The sequence below is a fragment of the Orbicella franksi genome, chromosome 11 (genome assembly GCF_964199315.1).
Source record: "Orbicella franksi chromosome 11, jaOrbFran1.1, whole genome shotgun sequence".
Classification (NCBI taxonomy): Eukaryota; Metazoa; Cnidaria; class Anthozoa; order Scleractinia; family Merulinidae; genus Orbicella; species Orbicella franksi.
Window position 1 is genome coordinate 27,028,107 of NC_138155.1, and position 19,164 is coordinate 27,047,270.

Here is a 19,164-nt window from a genome sequence, read left to right on the forward strand (position 1 = left end):
TTACCATGAAAACTCCTCGTTTTCGCCATTCTAACCGGCTGCAAAGGTGCTCATGCTAATATTTATTCAAAAGATGCGGGGTAATATTCTCAATGTGTCTTAAGCATTCAATTCTGTCAGGCGGTTTGTGAACATCTGCCCGTACTCTAGATCTACAAACTCTAACTGGTTAACTCGCTGCCTTTGTTTGGGCAGGAGGCCCGGACTCTTTAACAAAAATACACTTCCTGTCACTTTGCCGAGAATGAAGTGAAAAAGCAGTCTTTTTAAGTTCTGTTCTAGTAGTTATTAGGTTTAGTATAGTGGCGAGGTTCTGCACGGCGTTGGATCCGTCAAAATGGCTTCTACAGTGTTCTATCTCGCCGTTCTTTCACTGGTCGTGATCTGCACACTTGCTGGGTAAGAAACGAACGGTAGATAAGTTAAGAGTAAGAAATAAGTCTAGGGCAGCCCGCATTAGCTGCAATATCAAATATTAGTTATTAGCTTTAGTTTAGTGACGAGGTTCCACACAACACTGGATCCGTCAAAACGTCGCAAAAAGTTATCCACACATTTTTATCTTGCCATTATCTTAGTGTTGGCTTTGATCAGTAAGACTTCTCCATTTGTTTGTTATTTATATTATTATCATCAGCAAAAAAGCAGTGTTGGCTCGGAACGGCCGGGCGACTTGAGAGGAAACAGTTGTAAGCTTCTAAACAAAATATAGCAAAGCAGGGGGTGATTTTTTTCTCGCCTGGTGTAAAGGAGACTCTCCGAATTGTTAACAAGTGTTCTAATTGTACTGTTGTATTTGAAATTTCCAAGAAAGCGTAAACGCTGTTCAGATATTTAATCGATAGCAGGTATCACCAACTAAGATCAGAAACATTTTTAATAGATTTACACTCTGACGGAAGTAAAACATGAACAATTTGTTCCAAGCGGAAGGTACGATCTACCACGAGGGAAGGAAGAAAGCCTCTAATTGCTGCGTAACCGGCGCAATAGTGATCAACTTATAGACTCTCTTTAAAATATCAGAACAAAGCTAAGCAGACAGGTAAGGAGAATTGAGAAAATCATCAGCTGGAGGATATTGTCTTCATGTACTACCAAATTCTCACAGCTATCATTAAAGAAACATATGGAAGTCAAAAATGAGAATGTATATTTAATCTTGGCGATACATAAGTTAAAGACTGTGTCTTCCGCCGTACGGAGTTCATAATTTGCACTTTCATAGTGTATAAACTATAGCGCATTTATGATGACAGAAATTATGCTCAAATCCACCACTTGTCTCCAAAAGCTATTTCTTTAATTGACAGTTCAATTTATATATTCAACTAATGGAGGTTGTTTTAAATAGAAAACCAACCGTATGCTGGCTTGTATGTGCGGTTAAATGTTTCTAAAGTAGCTGAGGGCAACGAAACCGGGCCAGTGAAGCTTATATTGTTGATAAATCCGCGAATTGCGTGCAGCGGTTGTACTATTACGCCGGGCAAATAAACTGTAAAAATTTTGAAAACGATCGTAGAAAGTCAGAGTCTGCGGTATGTTCTCTCTAAGAACTAACTAAAATATGCTTCTGCTGTTTTTGACTCAATAACGTAATGCATTCGTGAGCATTTTAAGTAGGAAAACATGCGGCAGGTATTATATTAAACATACTGGTGAAATAGGTAATTATGCTTTTATAGCTATCCGCTGTTATAGATACAGGTAATGTGTTTTTAAGACTTCCTTTTTACTTTTATTTAAAAGTTTCTATATATAGTTTTGGACCCCAAACCTAGCCTGTAAATAAACAGAGTTTGTGAATTCATTTTTCGACAAATTTAAAACACGAGAAATGAAAATAATCTATTTATGTTCCGCGTGCGTTTTTAGGCCATATAGCTGCAGCTGCTTTGAACAAAGAGTGTGTTTTCAAATGTTTGACTATTAACTAGCATAAGGACGCCACTTTCCTAATTGGTTTGAAAAATGAATTCAGGTTTCCCACTAGCAATAACAACGCCTCCTTTTTGTTCTGGTTGGTAAATTGAGATGTTTTTGAGTCCTTCATTTACTTAAGTTTCTTTTTACTGTTTATCTTAATATTCTTTAAGATAATTGATACTGAGCTAGACATCAAAGAGAATTTACGAGCAGCAGTCTTCTATCAAAGAAATCCGGCCCAAAAAAAAATTAGTTGTTATATAAAATTTGAACTTTTGAATTTAGATAGTTAGACATTTCCTGAATGTGTGACGCAAAAAAAGAAAAGAAAAGCGCGTCAAAGATAGATAGATAGCGCGTGATCGTGTAAAAGAGTGAGAGTCAAAGGGCGTGAGCGTGGAATGGTGTGAGCGTGTAAAAGTGTGAGCGTGCAAAAGCGTGAGTGTGTAAAAGTGTGAGCGTCAAACATCGTGTGAGCGTGTAAGTGTGAGAGCTAAAAAGCATGAGTGTTGCAGGACACATTAAGAACTAAAAGGTGCGAGAATTAAAAATAAATAAATCAACAACCAGTCAAGCTACAAAGGCAAGGTGTCAGTGGGCAGTCAATGATGAGGCGCCCGCACGTAGCTGTTTTGTTTTCTTGTCTTTAAAAACATGTTAACTCTTGATTTATAACTCTGTTGGATGGCTTAGCAGTAATGACTCACCCTCCCTTTTCTTTCAGCTATAATCATTAACACTGTTGACCTTTTTGTTAAATGGGCGTAGTCTATATGGGGCCTCTGTAATGAAACATCATTTATTTATCTCAGCTTCAGTTTAGAAAACACTTTTGTTCTCCAGAAGTTTAAAAACGTACCAAATCATAAAAAACCCTGTTCAATGGTTTTGTATTGAATAACAATATATTCGAAAATTACAGGAACCAGTAAGGAGACGTGAGATGACTAACGATAGCGAGGATTACGATATGATGGAAAAACTTGAGAAACTTGAACTCAAACAAACTTGAGAACGCGAGGCTCGTGTTTTCAGCCGAGTTTATAATATATCATTTACCCGGTGAAATTTTCCAAATATCTTGTCGCAACTTACAGTACCTTTAAGGGCTTGCCATCTCTTTAATTTCATAAGGTGAAGAAGATTTCTCAGTTTTATTTCAGTTTTAAGGGGGCACTCGGCACATGGCATGACTGTATGAAGGTTATCAACACTGTATAGACGCTTAACTTTTTTATTACTAATTTTCAGGGACAAAGTCATTCGTGTCACACCGAAAAGCTCAAATGAAGTCGACTTTCTATCTTCGTTGGAAAGCAGACAGGATCTTGAGGTAAGTCTTAAGGAGGGCCCGGGAGAACTCCGATATGAAAGGTCGGAGATGTGCGTTAGAAAATTTGAATTAAACTCCTAAAGGAGAAAAATCTTGGCGCGGCTCCAGCTTTATTTTACCCCTAAAAGATACTTTTTGACAACGGACATGACAGCGTTTTTTATTATTTCTTCCAGAAGAATTCTAAAAGATACCTTAAGAGTTAAAAAATATAGGCGGTTTCGTCCTGAACATCCACAGTGAGGCTAAAATCCGTGATTTACACCCCTAAGGGACCGTTCATTTTTTATCAGGTAGGGGGGGCTGGTGGGATTTGGGGGGGGCCATGCGAAAACAAATGGCTTTCGAGGGGGGGCCATCCCAAAAAATAAGGGAAAAAGGGGGGGTCAGGTGAAATATTTTAGTAAAACTTTAAAATGGCATAATGTTTGAATATCAAAAAAATTGCTATAGAATAAACATAGAAGGCAGGATACAAATTTATTACAAACTTTCCTTCTGCTTTAAAAAAACGTTTGGCGACAAAAAGCATTTGTAGCTACTGAAAAGAAGTATTTAACACTGTTATTTTCGAATGCAACTTTCACTGGCACTCATCTTCATCTTCGCTGTCGTCGAGTTCTTCGTCGCCGCTTGTGCTGCTATGGGAGTCTCTTTCACCAATGCTGCAAGAAGCAGCAATGCTTTCCGTCAGAGTGTACTCTTCAGGATACATGAAGGTGTAAACATAATCTCTGACTTCCTGCTCAAGGTTGGTGGTGATTCTGCTTCTTGCAGCATTGGTGAAATAATTCCCTTCCAAGAGCTGTGCGATGTATGGCCCATCTCTTCTAAATAACGACGTGGCAACATCCTCAACTTTAATACACTCTTCCGGGACGGCCGTTCTAGGAGGGTACACAAGGCATTGTGGAAGATCATTTCCTAGCGGGTTTCCAACACAGATTCCATAAACTCGTTGGACGTTGTTTTCAGTCCGCTTCCTCTTTCTTTGATTGGACTTTCTGCGGTTTTCTTTTTTCCTTCTCCTTTTGTTGACGTGCTGTTTGAGTATGCCCTTGAATGTGCTGTTATAATTGCTCTTATTTTAAGGAAAACGACCAATTTTTTAAGTTTGCAAGACATGTTTCGACAGAGCTTCTGTCATCTTCAGTTGAATGAATGATTACAAAGCAAGTTGAATAATAAGTAGGCAAAAATGCTAATCAAGACAAATAGTAACAACAGAACGTGAAAAGGTGTAAGTTAAAAGGATAATTTTAGATTTACATGGTGTAATTGCTGATTGAGGGAAGGTAGTTCTTTTTGAATATGAATAGCCTCCTTTATCTTGAGTTGAAAGCTGGTAGTGGCGTGATCTAAAATATGAAAGCAGTCTATTGAACACAATGAGCGACAGCGTTCAGAATTCTGAAGATGTTTGAAGATGTGAGAGGCCCTATCAACGGCTAAGTGCTCACGTACGCGTGTGGAAAAATGTCGGGAGGTTTCGCCGACATAACAGGCATTACAGCCCGCACATGTAAACTTATAAACCACACGTGAACGAAGCCCGTCGGGGATAGGGTCTTTCACACCAAAAAGGTTACCTATCTTAAAGGAAGAAAAAACTAATTTGATGTCTAAATCATTACAATAGCGCTTGATTAAGTGTCGAATCTTCTTCTGAGTGATGACAGAAAAATGGCCTATGTACGGCAGCTTAAAGTAAAACGTGGGCGAGGTGGTAAGGGGGTAGCTCCGGGGACAATGATTGCTATGGGTCCCAGTGATGTAACGGTTAACCACTTTTTCAATTAAATGGGCAGGGAAAAGGTTCTTTTTGAGAATTTCAGTAAGCTTGGTTATATCCTCGTGTAACCCCAACCAAGTGTTGTTGATCTTGTAGGCCCTGTCAACAAGAGTCCTAATGAGACCTACTTTGTATGAGTACGAGGTGAAGCTAAAATAATTAGTTAATAACCCAGTAAAGGTTTTCTTACGGTAAACCCTAGTTAGGAAGGAATTAGTGTCACTATTATCAATAAGAACATCTAGAAAGGGTAATTTGCGATTCTGTTGTTACTATTTGTCTTAATTAGCATTTTTGCCTACTTATTATTCAACTTGCTTTGTAATCATTCATTCAACTGAAGATGACAGAAGCTCTGTCGAAACATGTCTTGTAAACTTAAAAAATTGGTCGTTTTCCTTAAAATCTTTACATGTCTGCTGCTATCTAGACCTTTTGCTCTTATTTTCTAGTGCTTCCATGTCCTGCGTGACCTTCGTCAACTTAGCTTCTATACATGTGATCTGATTTACATTAAAACTGTGGGCATTCATCAATTCAGATGAGGGAGATGCCAATGAGAGGCCAAATGCCACACGCTCAGGGCGAGCCATAACTAGGAGATCCGAAATTGACTTCTCTTTCTTTTGATTTGTTTTTCAAACAACAGCTCTCTGTAGTATAGGGATTGTAAATATTGTCTTCACAGTGAGCACAAAACGTGAAGTAGGGGGATAATAGAGAAATATTAAAAAAGTTGAAATCTAAATATTGTTTGTTCAATTTTTTTTTTGGGGGGGGGGTCATCCCAAAAAATGACAGCTATAAGGGGGGGGCCCATGTGAAAAAATTGGTAAGCTGAGGGGGGGTCATGCGATTTTTAAATGGTGCTTCCCAAATCCCACCAGCCCCCCCTCCCTCATAAAAAATGAACGGTCCCTAAGCGAGACGATAGGCATCCCCCATCTTTTCACATGGGGATCTTCCCAGAGATTGAGGGCAGGGCACAGGGGAAGGAAGATTATCTCCACGCCCTACACAATAACTACTTAGATAGGCAAAAACCTAAAGCAGAAAATTCAAGAAATGAAAAATAATTCCCTCACGATAAAGCATCGTAACTTATCTAAAATAATTCTACAACACTAAGGACCATTCCAAGTCATCCAAGTGTGACTGTGTCCAGTGAAGTTCGGATTGAGTCCGAAGGAAAATTGTTCCAAGAACTTGGATTTTGTGTTACTTGAGCGAAGGGTCAATATACAGGCTAAGGGATGTACAGCGGGAATTTTTTTTTTGGTAAGCACGAGAAGAACACGAAGTCTTCATGAACATGACAGCATGTTTACTGTGGGAACATTCGGATTCTCCGGTATAGCTGGTTTATTTTCATGCTTTCTCAGGGACGTTCAATATTTTATTTCGGATAAGAATTCATTATACTGAACATATAATTGGGGACTCCCAGTTCAGACTGGATCACAAGATTTTCTAAAATCAATCACTTGCGAGGAAAAAGGTACTGGTATTCCGCCATTTTATCATATTACTAATTAGGTCAAGAGAACACGTAAAATAGTGCGGTTTTCAATTGAGTGTCGTAACACCAAAACCAAACCAATTACTTACCAGTTAGACTACTCAGCCAATCTCAAACCATAGTAAAACCAAAACCAAAGTAATTGTCTAATTACTTTCAACACTCAAATGAAAAACCAGAAACTGCAAGGGACCGCATACGATAAACGCTGCCAACGTAGGATCTGGCTGGCGTTACATATCTTCGCTATACAGTGCTGACGAGCCCCAAGAAGGGCGAAACAGCTGTCCACTGTTGCGATCCTACTTTTATCGGTTCTTGTCATGTTGGTGTCTCGAAACGTTTTTCACGTAGTATCAGCCTTGCAGTCTACTGTTTGTCTTCACTTAAATGAAAACCGCTCTATGAGCCCGTATTGAATTGTAGAGTCATAATTGGTTTTCGTCTTTCACATACGCCTTATACTTCCAGTAGGGGGAATACTCCCATCAAGAAAGGACCGGAGTGCTTGTCGGAAATTTTGAAAAGAAGCCCCCAAGAGGTACCAGGATCCTGTTTTATGGGGGTGATTTAAATTTTTTTCACCCCTAAGAGGTACTAATTCTAAAACAAAACATTATCTCAGCGTTATATTTTTTCGGCTCTATACCCTAAAAGGTATCACTAAGGCTCCCGCTGTGGATGTCCTTTGGCTAAACACCCTAAGAGGCGCCAAGACCACCTGTTTAACCCCTAAAAGGTACGACTAGCACTCCTGTTCTTTTTATATGGGAGTCCCCCACCGGGGCTTATGCAGTCGGTACGATTTTCGGGTGATGCTGTTTGTATTATAAAAACTAGAAGCAGAAATAATAGAAAATGACATGATAATGGAAAGATAAGTCACTCCCCTCGTGGCTCAGGAAAATATACACAACTCGCAAAATATCCACTCATATTATATGTTAAATCATTGAATAAGGTGTACGTATTTCATGGTCTTGTAGCTTGATTTCTGGAAGGCGCCACAGAAGCCCGACCTCCCTGTTGATATTCACGTGACAGATGAAGCATACAAGGTGCTGGCTGTTACGCTGAAAGAACAAAATATTCAGTTTCAAATAGTAATAGTTGATGTTGAGAAGATGATGCACGATGAAAGGCGTGAAGTACAGGCACGTGGTATAGAGTTCGGCTTTCAGTACAGCAGATATCATCCTTTAAATGAGGTAATACGAGTGTTTATTAACCTAGCGGTACGAATACGGTGGAAATTCAAACGATCTAATTCAGCACAATAGTGCCAATTTAACGCACTGAGGGTCCATGGCCTTATTCATCCCCTCCCCGGGGGAGATACTCCCTTATTCAGGCTATATAGGTATGTGCGGCCCCAAAGGGTATGGGGTTTTTAGCCGTTCTGGTCAGAAATAGGGTATCGATTTTGGCCAGTTTGGTCTCAAATGGGATATAGTTTTAGCACTCTTGTCTTGAATCTGGTATGTTTTTAGAAGAAGCTACTTTTTCCTCATTACCGCCATCGGTAAGACCATCAAAAAGGGCCCTTCACAATGCCTTCAGAACGGTCTGAAATAGGGAACTAATAAGGAAGGTCTGAAACAGGGTATCGATTTAATGGTCAGAGGCCCGTTTGTTGAAGGTCCCGAAATGTTTCGCACCCGGAAAGCCATAGTAAAATCTCACACGTTATGATTGCAGAGCTGTGTTATTCCCATATTCTTAATATAAACAGAAGATCTCGTCATATAAGAAACTTCAGGCGCATACCCTGCTCTGTTTTTAGATACGCATTAATTAAAATTGGCTTTGCAGGCCCGAAAAGTTTCTAGGGCTTTCGAGAAACGGGACCCAGGTCTTAAAAAGGGCATCGAATTTTTGGTCAGGTCATAGATAGGGTAGGGAAAACTTGCAAATTTTGGTCTTAAATAGGGTAAGGGTTTTGAGAAGTGGGTCGCACACCCCCACCCAATTTTTCTGGGAGTACCCTTCCCTCCCCCCTCCTTGTGAAGCTATTTGAGTACAATGTTTGCCGAAAAAAATTAAATAACTATTTTAGTCCACACTGTTACTCTTTTCAGCCCGTGGGTCCATATTAACCGACGCAAACCAGAGTTTTGGCCCTATTTTAGAAAACAAATTAGATCGCAAATATTTGTGCTTGTGTTATCCCTGTAGGTAAAAATTTTAACATATCAGTCCAAGTTGAACAACAGGAACTTTTGTCTTTTTTTCTAGATTGTACAAGAGTTGAGAGACCTAGCAGACACACATTCAGAAATGGCTCATCTGTTTAGTGTGGGTAAATCTTATGAAGGACGTCACCAGCATGCTATTAAGGTAAAGCCTCTCCTGTATAACATAGAGCGGTTTTCATTTGAGTGAGTATTTTTTTTTGTATTCAAAGTTTTTTTTTTTTTGAAATGTTGCAGCTAAAAGGCCAATCTTCACCAAACAAACCTGTTTTCTTCATGAACTGTGGAATTCATGCGAGGGAATGGGTATCACCTGCAACTTGTATGTACATGATCAAACAGGTTTGTGACTGCTTGCATTGTAACTGGTTTTCGACCGGGCTGGACGGAAATAAGTAAAATACCATTAGTAACATTTCAATCAACTCAAGTTTGGGTTCAAAAAAACGTAAAGTAGATTCTTTGGAACTAGGAAAATCATAGTGCATCATAAAATGTCACTAAATCGTTGATGCTGCAGTGATTAAAAAAGAGAAAATATGACCAGCCAAGAATCCATTTGCCTAAGGTCCGCGACAAATGAATTTGTGTGTTGTGTGACAACGTGCCTTGATTGATCTTTGTTTGTTTGTAGATCGTCTCAAAATACGAACGAGACTCCAGCGTGACAGAGATGCTGAACAAGATGGATTTCGTTATCATGCCTGTGCTGAACGTCGATGGCTATGCGTACACTTGGCAATCAGTTTGTATACATTATCATAAATTAGTATCTTTTTTTATATCGAGTACTAGGGAGAAGACGCATCTTAAATTTTTTGTTAGCATTCTTGAGTTTTATAAGAGTCAGGTTGGTTGATGTAACCATATTGGGTCAATTGTCTTCATATTTTAAATTTCGCGCTATCTTTTGATAGAAACAATCAACGATGCCTTGTAAAATCGAACAAGCTTGTGCCTTCGTTCCAGAGTGCGCTCAGTGTTTTCTTATTCCAAAATAAGGCGAAAAAGAACAGAAGTTAGCTTGCTACACTTAATTATCTAACTAAGCGTTACCATGGTTTCTGCGTAGTGAAAAGCGCGCTTAAGGTTGTGGTGGTTTGCGCCTTTGTTGCGTCTTTCACACTCACGCTTGTGGGTTTGTTTTGTTCAAGTTTTTAAGAAGAGCAGATGCTGTTTGTAGCCTACAACAGTGGCGGATCTAGGGGAGGGGTCCGGGGGGCTCAGTTGCCCCCCCCCCCCCCACTTTATTTTCGATAAAAAAAAGAAGAAATAACAGAAGGAAGATAAGCCGGCAAGGCAAGCAAAACACCCGCCCCCCGCTAGCTCAAGGTCTGGATCCGCCACTGTGTATTAAGCTTCTTACGTCAGTAATGCTGTTAGGCAACTATATTGTATATATTTTTATAGGATGACTACAGTCATAGGTTCTGGAGAAAGACGCGTAAACCAAACCTCGGAACCAGTTGTGTTGGAACAGACCCAAACAGAAACTGGGACTACAAATGGGGACGTAAGTACAGGGTTCATCTGTATGCAAAACTGAGGCGTGGTGGTCTTGTGGCTTATGTGGCTTGTGAGGAAATACACAAGCGGGAGGACTCATGCAAGAATCCAACACCAAAAAGCCAGGGGAATTTAGGAGGGAACCCATCGGAAGCCTTCGGTGGAACGTAGGTCAAAATAAGCGAAAACGTATTTTGAACGCTAGAAAAAAGGAAGGGAACTCACAGGAAATGCACAGGGAATACACGGGGCATGCAACACACGAACAAATGCAACGGTGCAACAGACGAGCAAACGCATGGTGAAATACACTGCCGACCCCCCGGTGTGTTCCAATCGAACGTCAGGGAAATACATATAGAAGGAAGCCCCCCCGGGCATTAACACAGGGGGAATGCACCTAATTGTTTATAGGGGAAAGTGAAGGAAGGAGGCCCACCGGGGCATCCATGGGAGAACAAACTAGGAAATCTTTGTTCCCGAATTCTCATTGGAATTCTCACTGGCATGCTTGATTCAGTATTGATATTCGGGTGAGAAAATACTTACTGATCAATGTTTTCTCTATGTTGCGTTAGTTCCAGGTGCCAGTTCTGATCCCTGTAACGATGCGTATCGCGGAACTCAGCCATTTACTGAAATAGAAGTGAAGAATGTGGCGGATTACTTGAGGGAAAACCGAAAGCGAATAGCCGGCTACATGGACATACACGCCTACAGTCAACTCTGGATGATACCCTGGGGATACACCGAAGATCCAACGGACGACCATGACGAACTGGTACGATAACTGAAACATGCAATTATAGTCACCATTTTGGCTTCTGAAGCGTTACATCACCAATGTGAAGATTTAACGCTAAAACCCGACCTCTTTGTTCGTCTGTTTTCATGATTGGTCGAACATATAGCTCCCCTTAACCGGCTAGCAAAATTAAACTTTGATTTCATAGTTTCAGTTGACCGATTTCTTATTTTTTCGCTTCTTCTTCTTCATTAGATAAGAACGCAGAATTTTGCTCATTTGAAAGACCACATCAAAAAGAGAAATTCTCCGATGATGTTTCAGAAACGCTCAAATTAGCCGCCATTTTTCACACCACTCGCACTAGGCTTCCCTCTCTTTAATTGTCATTCACACTACCTGCAACACTGGTACGTCTACTTACACAATTTACAACTATAATACAACTTCAAAAGTCCCTTATATTATTAACAAAACTTGTTATACAATTCAATTACTTATGCACTACTTACACTACTTACAATACGATGCAATTACAATACCACAATTTGCCTAACTTACTCAACAAAACAATACGATTACTTATGTAACTTACGATACTAATACTTACACTACTTATATATTAGGAGTACTGACGCTACTTACATTCATATTATAGTCTAACAATGAGCAACAAAATAAAAGATGCATTCATACTGAAATAGAAAAGCAACAAAATAAGATGGGTACTAGTCTTCTCTCGGTTGACATGGACTTGTGACGTAGGGTAAGGAACACCTGACTTCGCTTTCTATTTCAGAGGTACTTTTCATCAGGAAAGACATAATTTAGGGTTAGTTTACAGAACACCAAGCTAGATCTTGCTGTCTTGATGTCTCAGGGCAACGGGTTCCTGAATCTACGTCATGAAGTGAGCCCTCGCTTTCCTGATCAGCTGGAGGGGTGCACCAAATAAATGTAGAGTTTAAAAATGTCATAAAACGTTCGAATGGAAAATGGTTTTCAGAGAACGTCGACCGCGTTCCGTTTCTACGTAGTATTACAATGGGCAAGGGTGCTAGAGGAAGGGTGGATGATAGACGGCGGGCAAGCGTGCTAGTTTCATTAAAGAACTCTTTCAATTCTAAATTATAAAATGGTAGTTTTCGAAGACACACGCTAAAAATCTTACTATTTTTATTTATATTGAGAAAATAAAGATATTTTTTTGGTAGTATTTCAATGAGAAAGTGAAAATATATTATGGCATGGGCACTTTTTCTTTTACCTTATTTCAGATGAGAGTCAGCAAGGAAGGAGTTAAAGCCATAAGAAGGGCTGGTAACGGGACTCTTTACAAATATGGACCATCCTCTGTCATCATCTGTAAGTTACAGAAAATTTTAATGAAAATTTTACAATTTATATTATGTACATAACAAAGGAGAGTTAGGAAATGAATTGATCAACACCTTGAAACACAGCATGGCAACATCAAAGCAAAGACTGACCACCTTTTTAAAGTTCTGAGGAAATGCAACGGCAAGTTCCATTGCTTAGTCTGCTAGCTGTTGAACATAAAAGACATCAAGCTTTCTCTTAACACACAAACCGACTCCGTTCGCGCCAAACTGTTTACGTGACATTTTCGTGCATTTTTTTCCTTACTATGTTCCTTACCATAGGAATTATTCCCATAGGACCCGGAAATATTTTATGTATTGTTTCATATTTTATATATTCGTATTACACCTTATCCTTTTTCGCTTTTTAACTTGATAATGGCGTAACCTGGCGCCGAAACGTCGTTCACTTTTTTAAATGTGTTTTAAAAATCTTCTAGCGTTTAACTTCTTGGTAAATTATCTCCTTGGTTTTTTTTTTATTTTTAACTTTTTTGGGGGAGGTGGGGAGGGGAGGGTGGTGGCTATTAAAGATAATTAGACACCACTGGGGAAGGGGATGTTTATCTTAACTACCAGAGCGGTGTTAAATTAAATGTAGTTGTTATGGCACCTTTTCATTGCAATTGTCGTAGTCAAGAAATTCAATGAGGTTAACTTCTGTAGAAGAGGTAAAATAAATAAAACGCGTTGGAAATTAAACGTATACTAGCAGTGATGGGGGTTCTCCTCAACCTCCCAGCTGAATTTTTAATCTTTATAAACATTAGAAAATATTTCACTTGCTCAAGAATTTACATTTTAGATCTAAAACATTCCAGTTTTGGAAGTGAAAGAATAATAATAATAATAATAATAATAATAATAATAATAAAATTAAAATTGCTAGGTAGAACTCTGGAGGCAAACATTTCCAAATTGGAGGAAGATATAAATCACAAGCGTGAGAACTAGTTAAGCTTCTGAACCCGAGAGGGGGGGGGAAGACTCCAATATAAAAAGGACGGGGGGTGCTTGTCGTACCTTTTAAGGATTAAAAAAAGCGTTTTTGGTACGTCTTCGGGTGTTCAGCCTCAAAAGGTCAACAGTGGGAGTCTTCGCAGTACCTTTAGGGTGTTGAACCGAAAAAGCTATAACAGGAGATAATGTGACGTTTTAGAATTAATACCTGTTAGGGGTGAAAGAAATATTTAAGCCACGCCCATAAAACAGGATCTTGGAATCTCTTAGGGGTTCTTTTCGAAATTTCCGACGAGCACCCGTGTCCTTTTTTAGATGGGAGTTCCTCCCGGGTTCTGAATCGTCGACGGCAATGTCAAAAACGTTTCCTTTTTCTAATATTCTTCCTTTTTTTGCTCGCATTTGCAGACAAGAATTCCGGTGGCAGCAAGGACTACACGTATGGCGAATTAGGAATCAAGTACTCGTTTGCTTTGGAGTTAAGGGATAAAGGACGGTACGGCTTTTTACTACCAGCCAATCAGATCGTACCTACAGCCATGGAGACATTTGAAGGAATCAAGGCAATGGCGAGGGAAATGAAGCTGTAGTTACATGTGCTTGTCTGGGGAAGGTCATACTTGGAATATTCGCTCTCAGAGCGATGAAATAACTTAATAAAAGAGGGACAATGGGAGAGTTGTGTCTTGTATTTGAGGGACTCATGAGAAGACGCGCACGGTTTGTACTGTAAGTATCCCGGAGAGCTCCATACAATTCCTTATACTTTTAGTACAAGGAATTGTTATGGATTAGTCAAGGCGCTGCGGGCGTCGTCTCGCATGATCCTAGCGAGGTGTTTTGCCCGACAGTCTTCTGTCAGCAAATGTCATCTCACGAAAGGAAACCAGAAACGAGCGGAGGGCCAGGACCGGATTATACATGTCGTCAAGTTGTTTTAAACGAGTATTGAATTTCCTGTACAATAAAAGGCCTTTGTTTTATACATCCGAGACGATGTTGTGAAATTAGATAAATCTGGTAATTAGTGTTTCGATCTGGCCAAAATAAACCAGCTACAATTGCTTTGTAATGGCGGAATTAGTGAAGGAGTTCGAATATGAAGAAAAGCGAAGTGAACGGGTCATCCAATCACGTAAAAACACTGCAGAAGAAAGAGTGAGACAGAGAAAAGAATGGAGAAAGAGAAAACAGGAGCAGAAAATGGCAAATTCCACGAATACAGCCGGATCGCAACTACCACCACTCAACTGGGAAGAAAATGACTTGGTGTCATCTAACCCTGACGCTTTGACCTGTATTCCTGAGGATAAGGAAAAACAGGCGCCTTCCTCGAACCAATGTTTTGCTCCGGGGAATGTTAAGAAACCTCGTTTCGCAGCGCCTAAGGCAGGCAGCGGAGAGAAGAAAATGGACATGGCTTGTTCCTCAAGAGGTGCCCTGATGGTTCACATGGCGGTTGGTGCCGACGCAGTTGTCGCGCACAAGACTCAGAAGCCTTATGAAAGCCCGATTGCAAAACAAACCACAATCGCTAACAGCGGATGCAAATTTGAGCGCAAAGAACTTAGGCCGGAAAACATTGAATACTTATCTAAAAATCCAGTCGGTAGTGGAAGCTTCGGAAAATGTTTTCTCGGGCGCTATAGAGGTATCGAAGTGATAGTGAAGCAAATGACTCACAATGAAACAGCGGAGGATAAAGAAAGAGCAAGGAGAGATTTACTCCATGAAGCAAAGATTGTTTCTGCTTTGGGTGACCATCCAAATCTGCCCATGATTTTTGGTGTTGTCACTAAAACTTTACCATTATGCCTCGTGACGCAATTTCACGGTATTAAGGAAGAAAGTGTAACTCTCCATCAAGCGGCTAACGCCAGTATACTTACCATAGCAAACTGTATTTCTATATTTCAAAAGATATGTTGTGCTTTAGGCCACGTGCATTCAAAAGGCTATCTTCACAATGACATAAAAGCAAACAATGTCGTACTCGAACGAACCTCAGTCTCTGAGGAATTCAACCCAGTTCTCATTGATTTTGGGAAAAGCGGAAAGGCTTCATCGGCCCTGTTGTACCGCAGAAAAGGCAACGTTGTGAACGGCAAAGGGAAAAGCTATTTGGCCCCTGAGGTTGTAAGTGAACGACTCTACAGTGTTGCCAGTGACATTTATTCATTGGGACGAATGCTCAAGGCTATATCATGTATGGTGGGCTTTTACGAGCGGGTCCGAGGATTAGTAAAGGCGTCAACCACAGATAAGCGCTCAGAGAGACTCAGTCTTAATGTTTTCTCAAATAAGATTGCCGAAGTCAAATTTTAGGTGTAGCATCATTCATAATTAAACACGTCTATAAGCTTAAATGGTCATGTCAGAATAACTTCGTCTAAAATTGAAGTATTGTATTGTCAGTGAATTTTGTTACGAACGTGAGATCGTTAGCAATGAAATACCGTGCGTGCCACAGAATGACTAGACCCACCAGTGTATAATTTGTTTCAATAACCAATGAATAGAATACTTCCTTGCCCATGATTCTGCCGCAAAGAAAGTTTAGAAATGAATGTAAGTGGTAAAAAAGTCTTTTATTCAATTTTCAGTTGGATAAGTGAAAGAGATAAGTATTACTATTACAATTCTTGCTTTAATACAATATGTCGCGGTTGAACCTCTCACAATCGAGACAGACTTATGACTGAGTTAGGATTTTGAGTTGGATTTTGGAGGATTTCGAACAACAAGAACAGACGCGATATACATGAAGTTTTCGCAAAAAGGTGCCAAATTGTTCGAAAGATCCATTTAAACCAGGAATTTAATTTCTCTAGTTTCACGACTTTTCCCTTAGTATCGTCTGGGAATGACACCACAAAGCAAGCACCCGAAAATCCAACTCGAAATCCTAATTCGGTAATAAGGCAACCTCCCTACAATCAGCTCTTATTGTATTTTACTTTCTTCTGGTTGTTGTTAAGGACGTTCGCGCCAATTGTTTCTGTGCATCCTTACTGCGCACGCAAATTCACACGCCACGTCATGCACGAGAGCGTGCGCTAAGTAATAAAATGAACAATGATGGGCAAGATGACCATTGCTGAAACTTTTCCTGGATTCAACGATCTTGGACGTTCGGTGACCCCTATTTTTCTTTTGATGGATCATTTTCTCTACCGATATTCTGCGTTTAGCGAAAAAATGAAGAAAATCTATCGACTAGAAGTTTGAATTTTTTACAAAATGCAGCATCGAATTCTGTTCTTTTTAGCTCTTCGTTCATCTTACTAGTGACTACCCCAAGTGGGGACGGGGTGTGGGGGGCGGGAACTCCCATATGAAAATGTCTGGGATGCCCGTCGGGAAATCTGAGTTTTGGCCCCGAAGGAGACCAACCTGGGCGTGGTCCGAACACGGAAAAAGCTCGATCACGAACCGCTGTTCAGGACAGGAGCCCGCGCTAGTAGACCGGACTCGAGAGAGCGGCGGAAATCGAGCCTAAAAACGAAAATGAGAACGTTTCTTTTATTATTATTATTTCTTCGTGTGCACCCTAAAAGATACTTTTACAGCTAAAAATAGTGGCCTTTTGTCCTGAACACCCTAAGTGAGACGGGCAGAATCCTTGATTTATACTTCTAAGCGACACGACGACCATCCCCAACCTTTTCATATCAGATTCCCCCTGAGAATGCTACGAATAGCGAAAATATCACTAATGATGCTGTGGCTTTTTCATTTTCTCAAGGGTGCTTAGATTCTCGGGGTGTTTCATGGCGGCATAATGCATAGTTTAGGCTTCCTTCCCGGGAAGGTACTCTGTAAATCTTTGGTTAGGAGTGTGCCGCTGGGACCCTAAAACCCTTACTCTATACAAGACCATGATCAGCTTGATTTTGCAACCATATTCTAGACTAGACACCAAAAACCCCTACCCTACGCTAACTAAACCAATATCTTACAAAGTCACTTCCGAGTTTCAATTTCTACCACAGAACCGCAAGTAAAGAAAATTGTTCTGCACTAAATTTAGACACTAGCCACTTTTCAGGTAAACTATACCCAAATCTATACCAAAACGGTTTGATTTCTATACCCTATTCCAGACTAAACTACCTGAAAACCACACCCTTCGCAGAGGCACATACCCATATTGCTTAATATATATGGGAGTCAGTGGCAGATCCAGACCTTGAGCTAAGGGAGGGCCAAGTTTTGTTTTGCTTGCCCTGCCAGCTTTTCTTCCTTCTGTGATTTTTTTTCTTTTTACCCAAAATGAGGGGGTCCGGGGCCACCCGGGCCCCTCCCCTAGATCCGCCACTGGGAGTACCCCCCGGGGCTTCTTTATATGCCGGCCTCACGATATGGATATTAACGCCGACTAATATAAGCTTTCCTATGTGCTCTGGAAGAACAAAGCTTTTTGACCAATCAGAGGCGCGCACAACTTAAACTGTATCACAAACACACTCATGAGGGAATCCAACTCGCCAAAGGCGGGCTCCACTGAGAACCGCCTTTGGCAAGTTGGATTCCCTCACTAAATATTATTATTATTATTATTATTATTATTATTATTATTATTATTATTATTATATGTTAGCTTTTTAAGCTACCTCTGGCTGCCGCTGTACCGGGCAAAACAATATCTTCCCTTACCCACCCGACCCATTGTTGCCAAAGAGATAGAGAGATAGTCACTTGAGTGTTGAAAGTAATTTGCGATTACTTTAGTTTTACAGTACCACGCTAAGCTTTTAGCTGGAAAACATGCGCCACTTTTTCATCCAATCAGAAGTGAATCCTTCCTTGCTCGCACGCGTTTTCCCGCGCTTTGCGTCGGCTACAAGTTTTAACTGGCTCTCTAGATTTGTCTGCGAGATTTGTGATTGGCCAGGGTGATTAATTTTGTTTTTGTTTTGAAAGCTATCCCACTTATCGATATCAGAGACTTCGCAAACTCAAAATGCCTTAAAAGTCAAGAAGACGCGGAAGTCCTTCTTTCAGTCTTGGGGTTAGGGTTAAGGTTTGTCTCTAAATGTTCCGCCAAAACTTCAGAAAAACGTTGCCAGGTGATTTTCTATATAATTTTACCCTCGATAACTCGAACCATGAGCTTGAGCTTTGAACCAGTAGCCAGTACCAGTAGGCTTTGTACCAGTAGCCTGTCATTGTTCTCTTTAAAAAAACCTGTACAGTTCACAGTTCCTGGACTTCTCCCTGCTGCTTTCCTTTGTTATATTTTTCACATAACGTTACGTTTCGATTTATACAGTAATTTAGAGATGTATTGTTTTATTTTCAATCGACTTCTCTATTCTGTACTTAAATTTGATTAAAATATACACTGCATGAACAGAATAACATTAAACACCGTTTTTTTTTCCTTATTTCCGGTCATTTGTTCTCAACTCCCGATAACTTGAACCTTTTTCAATTTCCCTTGAAGGTTCGAGTTATCGAGATACCACTGTACTACTTTATGAAAAGTATGTTGACCCGCAAAGATAATTTTTCCGTTGGTATAAACGCTATTTTTTTTAATTGTAGGATTTTTAATTATGTGTACTTTCCCCCCAAAATTTTCTTTCAACCATGACGTCTTATATCGTTCAACTTCCAAATAAAATATTTATTAGGAGCTTTGACTTTTGCAATATTGACATTTGATTTTATCGCATGCTATCGTACTTTGTTGGCTGGTAAAGACTGCTAAGTTATTCCGGCTTAAGACGAACCACTAACAAGACATGAAATATCTTTGATTGCGTTTCAAAATTATATACTGTACTGCTGTTGTTAGCGCTGA

General features: G+C 40.1%; 2 protein-coding genes across 2 annotated transcripts; both read left to right on the forward strand.

Annotated features, from left to right (window-relative positions):
• Positions 1 to 103: 103 nt before the first annotated feature.
• Positions 104 to 14,386, forward strand: LOC145502566 (carboxypeptidase B-like). The gene is made up of 10 exons (XM_081481894.1): positions 104 to 399; positions 3,181 to 3,262; positions 7,560 to 7,781; positions 8,809 to 8,910; positions 9,003 to 9,107; positions 9,400 to 9,510; positions 10,176 to 10,278; positions 10,850 to 11,052; positions 12,294 to 12,381; positions 13,767 to 14,386. Exons 1-10 carry the CDS (start codon positions 338 to 340, stop codon positions 13,946 to 13,948), a joined length of 1,260 nt encoding a protein of 419 aa, XP_081338020.1. The 5' UTR covers positions 104 to 337; the 3' UTR covers positions 13,949 to 14,386.
• A 43-nt stretch (positions 14,387 to 14,429) lies between these two features.
• LOC145502567 (uncharacterized) lies at positions 14,430 to 18,166 on the forward strand. The gene has a single exon (XM_081481895.1). The coding sequence runs from the start codon at positions 14,430 to 14,432 to the stop codon at positions 15,681 to 15,683; it is 1,254 nt and encodes a 417-aa protein (XP_081338021.1). The 3' UTR covers positions 15,684 to 18,166.
• Positions 18,167 to 19,164: the final 998 nt, after the last annotated feature.

Excerpts from the sequence above, each read along its gene's own strand:
- LOC145502566 (XM_081481894.1), top strand. The coding sequence starts at position 338 with ATGGCTTCTACAGTGTTCTATCTCGCCGTTCTTTCACTGGTCGTGATC. Across the intron at positions 7,782-8,808 it reads GATATCATCCTTTAAATGAG|ATTGTACAAGAGTTGAGAGA; the intron begins GTAATACGAGTG and ends CTTTTTTTCTAG. Across the intron at positions 10,279-10,849 it reads CTGGGACTACAAATGGGGAC|TTCCAGGTGCCAGTTCTGAT; the intron begins GTAAGTACAGGG and ends ATGTTGCGTTAG.
- LOC145502567 (XM_081481895.1), top strand. The coding sequence starts at position 14,430 with ATGGCGGAATTAGTGAAGGAGTTCGAATATGAAGAAAAGCGAAGTGAA.